Source organism: Barbus barbus, assembly GCF_936440315.1.
Source record: "Barbus barbus genome assembly, chromosome: 4".
NCBI classification, from domain to species: Eukaryota; Metazoa; Chordata; class Actinopteri; order Cypriniformes; family Cyprinidae; genus Barbus; species Barbus barbus.
This window is the reverse complement of record NC_136732.1, coordinates 36,928,278-36,937,575: the sequence shown is the minus strand read 5'-3', so window position 1 is coordinate 36,937,575 and position 9,298 is coordinate 36,928,278. Positions and strand designations below refer to the sequence as shown.

The following is a 9,298-nucleotide window of genomic DNA, read 5'->3' as shown; positions in this document are numbered from 1 at the left end:
CTTACTAATGGAAACAGTTGAGAGGTCATTATTGTGGAGAAATTAAGTAACCCACATGAACACAACTGTGTCTGGAGGATATAGGTCACAGGTTCAACGTGGTAACTTTTCAGAATAAACGTGTGTAAAAGGTGATTCGTTAACTGATTTCTGAACACATTACTCATTGCTCAGCATTTTTAGAATGGCACACTTGACCTGAACAACCTTTGTTTGCTTCCTTTACAGGCTGTACAGGAATGTGAACAGCCTCTCCTGGGATTCAGCCTTTATGTAAGCTAAGGAAGCAATGGAGAAGCTTGTCCCGTCAACGAGTGGTTTCTCCAAAGCAAAGAAGTCACAGCTGCCCGAAGAGATGAGACGTGAGACGAACATGAGACGACTCGAGAACTGTGATGAGCAGCCAGTGGAACCAGAGAGCAGGAGGGATGGAGTCAGAGCATTCCAGGGTAGATGTGTAATATCGCCCCCTTTGAAACAAGAGTTGAAGAGAAGTGGGAACAAAGTGGATTTTGCCTTAAAGGAAGAACGCAGCTTATTCCGGTCCCCAAACCGTTTAAGGACACAACGATACAGCCCTTGTCTTTGTGCAGATACGTTAAGGCCATGAGTGGATTAATGGTGTCAAAAGTTCAAAAAGAATTTACAATGAAAGGGCCAAAGGTTATTGTGAACATGCAGCAGGTGACATCATTTTGCCTAAAAGTTGTCAATTATGGTTCTAGCAAAGGCCATGGGTTCAGTCTGACTCTTTGTAATACTTCAACCTAGTCGATTTTCATGCTTCCATTGAAGCTATATTTATAAAATATACATAATGCAAATGCTGTCTATTATGTTTGTTTGTGTGTGTGTGTGTGTGTGTGTGTACATAGAACAAGCTGTTTGGACAAACCTTATTGTGTGTGTCTGATTGTGAAACCGTCTCACTAATGAAGCCAAAGGTAAAGTTAAAAAAGTGATAGAGAGCAATGAGATCCCATATCCCATATCCGTTCAGTCGGCAGTCAGAAGCGGAAGCGGTTCGGTAGACAGTGTGCTCTATATAGAAAGTGTTATTTAAATGTGTCCGGTATGTAAAGCCGGTTACTTGGATATGGGATCGTAGCAGCATTGCGTCAACTCGCCTTAACTTGAGATGGAGCTATCTCCATTTACTCCAGTGCAGTCAGTGATATTGTACTTCAACTCAAAACATTCTCTTTTAGAGATCTTTATTTCAAGGGGCTTAAAGTGCTATCCACCTTAGTTTTCAAAGCGGAAGTAAGCTATTTTCTGTGAAATGTCCAAGACTTCCGATAAAATAACTTGAAGCTTCTCAAACTTGAAATTCCATTCAAGCTCGAATGTCGTGAATACAGCTTCTTTAGAAAAGATCTAGTGGCGCCTTCTTGTGGCTAGAAATGAAATGACATGACAACGCAGTCAGTATACAGGTCCTTTTCAAAAAATTAGCATATTGTGATAAAGTTCATTATTTTCTGTAATGTACTGATAAACATTAGACTTTCATATATTTTAGATTCATTACAACACAACTGAAGTAGTTCAAGCCTTTTATTGTTTTAATATTGATGATTTTGGCATACAGCTCATGAAAACCCAAAATTCCTATCTCAAAAAATTTGCATATTTCATCCGACCAATAAAAGAAGTGTTTTTAATACAAAAAAAGTCAACCTTCAAATAATTATGTTCAGTTATGCACTCAATACTTGGTCGGGAATCCTTTTGCAGAAATGACTGCTTCAATGCGGCGTGGCATGGAGGCAATCAGCCTGTGGCACTGCTGAGGTGTTATGGAGGCCCAGGATGCTTCGATAGCGGCCTTAAGCTCATCCAGAGTGTTGGGTCTTGCGTCTCTCAACTTTCTCTTCACAATATCCCACAGATTCTCTATGGGGTTCAGGTCAGGAGAGTTGGCAGGCCAATTGAGCACAGTAATACCATGGTCAGTAAACCATTTACCAGTGGTTTTGGCACTGTGAGCAGGTGCCAGGTCGTGCTGAAAAATGAAATCTTCATCTCCCATAAAGCTTTTCAGCAGATGGAAGCATGAAGTGCTCCAAAATCTCCTGATAGCTAGCTGCATTGACCCTGCCCTTGATAAAACACAGTGGACCAACACCAGCATCACTGACTGTGGGTACTTGACACTGGACTTCAGGCATTTTGGCATTTCCCTCTCCCCAGTCTTCCTCCAGACTCTGGCACCTTGATTTCCGAATGACATGCAAAATTTGCTTTCATCCGAAAAAAGTACTTTGGACCACTGAGCAACAGTCCAGTGCTGCTTCTCTGTAGCCCAGGTCAGGCGCTTCTGCCGCTGTTTCTGGTTCAAAAGCGGCTTGACCTGGGGAATGCGGCACCTGTAGCCCATTTCCTGCACACGCCTGTACACGGTGGCTCTGGATGTTTCTACTCCAGACTCAGTCCACTGCTTCCGCAGGTCCCCCAAGGTCTGGAATCGGTCCTTCTCCACAATCTTCCTCAGGGTCCGGTCACCTCTTCTCGTTGTGCTGCGTTTTCTGCCACACTTTTTCCTTCCCACAGACTTCCCACTGAGGTGCCTTGATACAGCACTCTGGGAACAGCCTAATCGTTCAGAAATTTCTTTCTGTGTCTTACCCTCTTGCTTGAGGGTGTCAATGATGGCCTTCTGGACAGCAGTCAGGTCGGCAGTCTTACCCATGATTGCGGTTTTGAGTAATGAACCAGGCTGGGAGTTTTTAAAAGCCTCAGGAATCTTTTGCAGGTGTTTAGAGTTAGTTAGTTGATTCAGATGATAAGGTTAATAGCTCGTTTAGAGAACCTTTTCATGATATGCTAATTTTTTGAGATAGGAATTTGGGGTTTTCATGAGCTGTATGCCAAAATCATCAATATTAAAACAATAAAAGGCTTGAACTACTTCAGTTGTGTTGTAATGAATCTAAAATATATGAAAGTCTAATGTTTATCAGTACATTACAGAAAATAATGAACTTTATCACAATATGCTAATTTTTTGAAAAGGACCTGTATAGACTAATATTTAGGGGCCAAGCACCGAAGGTGCATAGGAACCTATTATATCCGTTAGCGTTCTTATTCTTCTTCTTCCGTTTCTTCCACCGAAAGTCAATGGCAGCCCATAGAACCGATTGCGGGAAAGTTGTAAAATTTGGCACACTGATAGATGATAGTGTCAATAGTAACTACAGCAATCAGTCACAGTCACTAACTCAAACTCTCTAGCGCCACCACTTGTCCAAAAATTCAATTTTGAAATGCTAATAACTTTTGAACCATAAGCCACAAAATTATTATTTTTTCTCCTCTGAATCCTTGGCTCAAGCCGAGTCGAATCAAGTCCAAAATTCAAAAATCGTAAGGTTTAGTTTTTTTGCTATCTTCAATTGTTCGTAAAACCTACTTTGTCGAACTCGTCCTAGACGGTTTGTCCAATTCTCACCAAAATTGGCTACAGACCATGGAGGCAAAAAGTTATGGAATTCAAGTCGATTCGTCCAAGCGTTCTTGAATACCACACTAACGAATTTGCCGAAAAGCACGCAAAAATGGATCTGAGGCTATATCTTCGCAAGGGTTTGGCGTGTTGACACGAAACTTGGTGTGATATATAAAACGCATGACCTGAGGCGACCTGCAGTGTTTCGGCGCTGTGCCACCTAGTGGTCAGGAGATATGAATTATGCATATTTTTGCTTATAACTTGTGAATGGTTTTGCCAAAAATCATCATCTTTAGATTCAGTGCATCATGCCGAGTCCAACCATACCCAATTTTCCCATGTCAGCCATTTTGGCCGTCAGCCATGTTGAATTTTGTAGTTAAATGCTATATTTTACGAACGCATTAACGTATCATTACGAAACTTGTTATGGGTCATCAACACGATGCCCTGAAGGAGCCTGAGAGGTTTCGAAGCAGCGCCACATAGTGGTAAAATCCAATTTTCACATGCTTATAACTTTGGGTGGGGTTGACATATTTTCACATATTGTCACCCTTTTAGACTCCTGAAATGTTACCGAGTTCATCGATACCAAACTTGCCAGGTTTAGCCTTATGGTTTGTGCTACGCTGCATTTTAGCGCTTAAAAAACATTTGCCAATGTCGTAGAAACCGTTACTCCGATCGACACGAAACCACCATAGGAAGTTCGGAAACTTAACGTCCCGACTAAACACCAATGCCCAATTGCCAAAATTTTGATAGTAAGTGGCACAGAAATGCAAACAAATTCAACAGTGAGTCATTTTTCATCTACTTACACACAAATATGTCTATAACTCTAAAACAAAATGAGATATTTTCACCAAATTTGACACGCATATGTATGGGCACACTCTAAGGACACAAAAAAAAATTGGGTGGGATTGTGCCTCTTGGTGGCGCTATAATTGAACAAAACATGAAATTGTCATTGACTATAATGGAGTTTTATGATATAAAATGCTATATTTTACGAATGCATTGGTGTACCATAACAAAACTTTATATGTACCATAGAGACCATGACCTGAAAGTACTCAAAATGTTTTCAGACAGTGCCACCTTGTGGTCAAAAGTTATAATGAATGTCAAATAAATGCTTATAACTTTCTGTGAATTTTGCCTTTTGTATTGAGACTGATATTAATAGATTCCTTGGGTCATGCTGAGAACAGTGATACAAATGTTGCCGTAGTCAGCCAAACTTCCTCTCTGCCCTTTTGATTTTCTTTAAAAACCTATTTTTTCGAACTCCTCCTAGGCCGTTGGTCTGATTTTCACCAAAATAGAATCATATCATCTTCAGACCATGCTGACAAAAAGTTATGGATTTCGTGTTGATAGGCAAAACGGTTTTCACATACCACAACAACGAATTTGAGGCATGATGCCAAAATGACACTTGAGGCCGTATCTCTGCAATGCTTTGGCATATTGACACCAAACTTTATGTGTGCCATTGTCACCTCACACAGAACACACCACATCGAATTGATGATGGTGCCACCTGTTGGTCCAAAGTGAAAAGTCATTCAATCATATTACTTGTAGTTTTAAATGATTTTTCAGCCATTTGGACTACAATAATCTTAAAATGGCTTCAATTACTAATTTCTGCATTTAAAAAATATCTTCATGGAACATGATCTTTACTTAATATCCTAATAGTTTTTGGCATAAAAGAAAAATGGATAATTTTGACCCATACAATGTATTTTTGGCTATTGCTACAAATATACCCCAGCGACTTAAGACTGGTTTTGTGCTCCAGGGTCACATATTTCACCCAGAATCAAAAGAAAAAATATATAGGCCTATATTTTGTATATTTAAAAAATGTAGCCTATTTTAAGAAATTTAAGACATTATGTGATATTATGTATAAATATATTTCATTGTTTTACTGCAAAAAATATTCTCATTACTGTAATGTGAAACAAATCTCACTTTCATTACTGTAATATAATTTATAATGCCTAGATATAATCATTTATGTAATACACACACAGACACGTATTGGTGGTCAAAAGGATATTTTAAAGTAAAAACAATAATTTTGTCAAACATAATTACAACTTAAAATAATTGTTTTATATTTTAATGTATTTAATGTAATTTATTCCTGAGAGGCAAAGCTGAATTTTCAGCATCATTACTCCAGTCTTCAGTGTCACACGATCCTTCAGAAATCATTCTGATATGCTAATTTACTGTTCAAGAAACATTTCTGATTATTATCAATGTTGAAAACAGTTGTGCGGCTTCATATTTTTGTGGAAATTGCGATACAAGATATTAAAAAGAAAGAAAGAAATAAAATGAAATTGATACTTATATTCAGCAAGGATACATTGAAGAGAAAAAATATTTAGAATGGTATAAAAAATCATGTTTCATATAAAGTCTGTTCTTTTTAACTTTTTATTAATCAGAGAATCTTGAGGGGAAAAAAAACAGTTTTCAGAAAGAAAAAAAAATGTTTTCAACATTGATCATAAATAAAAAATGTTAAAATTATAATCAGCATAAATTGCTATGATTAATTGCTATGACAGTGGGGTTTAAATATTTAAATGTATGTCATGAACATAAGGTCTTAATGAAAAAATATATTATGGTATTACAACAGGATTCATTTCCTTTAGGCAAAATATACTTTTTTTATTTCTTTTGATTTGCTAGTAAAACACAACCCTATGTTTCTTGACAGATTTGTGAGATTCTCCATTGACCATTTTCCTGTTACTAATTAATTATCCTACATGAACTGTCACAGAACACACTGTTACACTTTGGTCCTTTTACCGACAACCTAAAGTGACAGGCCAAACAGCCACGAGGTTCAGGTAAACAGATTGTATTTTGTTTTTCCCTGCAAGGGATTAAACTATTAATGTCACACTGGCATTTCACAACCCCAAGACTGCTGAATATTACACACAGGCCAACACCACAACCGAATAGGAAAATCCTCCTGCATCCCCACAGTGACAGCAAACACGTATATGACCTGATTTATTCTCATAATTATTGAAAACATGTCCTTTTGGAAGGAGATGACACCATTTACAGGTTACGTGGCAATGCTACATGCATCTTCTCATTATAAAGCACCGTGCCAATGACAGCCACTGGATTAAAATATATATAAAGGCCACAATATTTTTTCCAAACTTTCATATGGAGTGGAAACTTGCTTTTGTATTTATTTCATATCCATATTATGTCTTTAAATAAATAAAACAATGATCTTCCTATTTTGTCGTAGTGCCAACATCATCCCAGAGTCATGGAAATAGCCATACACATAAATGACCGGAACTATCACTAATGTATGTTGTCTAAATACACGTAACAATGCATATTAAAGCATATTTCTCATGGAAACTCTCATGTTTCAACTCTCATGCATTAAGATGCATCAAAACATGTTCATGGCACATATAAATATCAGTACCTGAGCCAGAAAAACAAACATTCACAAGCTTTTAACCAAGCCTGCAAGAGTTTGTCCACCCTGAGCGAAATGGCTAGAGGTATGGCTGTGGTGCTTTCTTGTGCATTTGTAGCACATATCTTATTTTTGACATATATAAATGATATATTACTATATTTGTGTTCTGTTTAAATGAATTAATAATGTTTTATTTGCTTTTTTCTTACATGTAAAAAAAAAAATCTTAGTTTAAAGAGTTTATTGGTGCATGGAAAAAACATTAAACCAAAATATTGATTTCATTATTTGGTTATTTTTCCAGTAGCTTTGGAACAACCATGTTGCAGATGAAAACTAAATCTCCTTCTTTTCTTCTCCTAGCATTAGTGCTGTTGTCGGTGGTGCTGGTTGGTTTGTTGGTGAACCAAGGGAGAGCATCAGATAACCAGCGGCTCTTCAATAACGCAGTCATTCGTGTTCAACACCTGCACCAGATGGCTGCGAAAATGATTAACGACTTTGTACGATTCTCATTAATATCTATTCAGATTCTAACCTCTCATTTAGAGAAAGCGTGATTGGTCGTACCAGTATATGTTTAAAAGTTAAATATGAGCTTAGGACTTTGAGAACTCATCTATGTACCTCTATCATATACAATTCTTTATTTAGTTATTTGAGTGAGTTAAATGTATTATAAATAATACATTTTAAATACAATACTAAATACAATTTGCCTTTTGTTATCAAGGAGGACACCTTGTTGCCTGAGGAGCGCAGACAGCTGAGTAAAATCTTCCCTCTGTCTTTCTGCAATTCTGACTACATTGAGGCACCCACTGGAAAAGAGGAAACACAGAAGAGCTCTGTGAGTAAACTATATAATTAAAAATTAAATCCCAAATTGCTTTGTTCCAGGGGTTTTCCAACTGGGGTCCGGGTTATTATGGGGTCTGTGGAAAAGTTTGGAGATAAACAGTGTAAAAATATATAAATAAATAATAATAAGATTTAATTAAATACATAAATAGGATTAAAATAAGTAATAACCAATAGAATAAAGTAAATCAAATAATAATAGAAAGTTATTACAATAAATACATAAGAAATACATATGGTACTTTAGTGTGCAGAAATAGTAATAACATTATTATTTTACACATATTTATAATATAACATATTTATAATATTAATTTTCACTTTCAAAGATTGGGTCTTTATATATATATATATATATATAGCTGCCTTTTAAATTTTAGGATGGAGTCCCTCTCATGAGGATGATCATATTTGGGGGTACGTGCAATCTGAAAAATCATTACTTACATTGCTTTCACACAAGTGGATGACAATTTTACTCTTAAATTTCTTATAAATCATAGAAATCATTAAGAACATATTTACCAATCACAGTAGATGCTGAAAGATTAAATGTCTCCATCATTACACATTTTACACAGTACTTGGATTGACCAAATATGGGCAGAATAAACATCAAAAATGTCCTGTGGTTTGAAGCCTCCAATATGATTTTTTCTTTCTTCAGATGTTGAAGCTCCTTCGCATCTCTTTCCGCCTCATTGAGTCTTGGGAGTACCCCAGCCAGACCCTGAGTGGAACCGTCTCAAACAGCCTGGTCGTTGGGAACCCCAACCAGATCACTGAGAAGCTGGCCGACTTGAAAATGGGCATCAGTGTGCTCATCAAGGTGAGAGAGACAAGCTTCTAGGCTACTTTATTTTTTCACACAATGTATCTAATGGTCGTACCAGGAGGTCACAGCATCTTCACATCTTCAGGGCTTATTTGAGCAGCTTACAGATCATTTTGCATTTGTATCTGCACAGGGATGTCTCGATGGTCAACCAAACATGGATGAGAACGACTCCCTCCCACTGCCTTTTGAGGACTTCTACTTGACCACGGGGGAGAACAACCTCAGAGAGAGCTTTCGTCTGCTGGCTTGCTTTAAGAAGGACATGCACAAGGTCGAAACCTACCTGAGGGTTGCAAATTGCAGGAGATCCCTGGATTCCAACTGCACCCTGTAGAGGTCGCCAATGTATTGCTAGTCAATGCCTGTAACACTTGCTGCAAATCTAAGACCAGTTTAAGTCCTTAAAACTTCCTTATTAAGTAATTATGATCTTGTTTTATGTATGCAGGAATTGTCAACCAAGCATGGCTAGGACTGTCTTTTCTTTTCCCCTCTCATATTTAAACCTTATCTACCACTATTGTATTTAGGCAATTCTTCTCATTAGGGAATGCTCATAAATTAAAGCTGCATATTCCTTAAAACCTAAAGGATGGATCTGATTTAACATTTCACAGTGGTGCTAAGCAATTTATGGCAATATATT

The 9,298-nt window shown here is 37.3% G+C and overlaps 1 protein-coding gene across 1 annotated transcript; it reads left to right on the top strand.

The window, feature by feature from the left end:
• Positions 1 to 289: 289 nt before the first annotated feature.
• Positions 290 to 8,986, top strand: LOC306868620 (somatotropin-2-like; the record flags this gene model as incomplete). Its single annotated transcript, XM_079414880.1, has 5 exons — positions 290 to 449; positions 7,317 to 7,456; positions 7,687 to 7,803; positions 8,482 to 8,643; positions 8,783 to 8,986. The coding sequence occupies 5 exons, from the start codon at positions 290 to 292 to the stop codon at positions 8,984 to 8,986; spliced, it is 783 nt and encodes a 260-aa protein (XP_079271006.1).
• Positions 8,987 to 9,298: the final 312 nt, after the last annotated feature.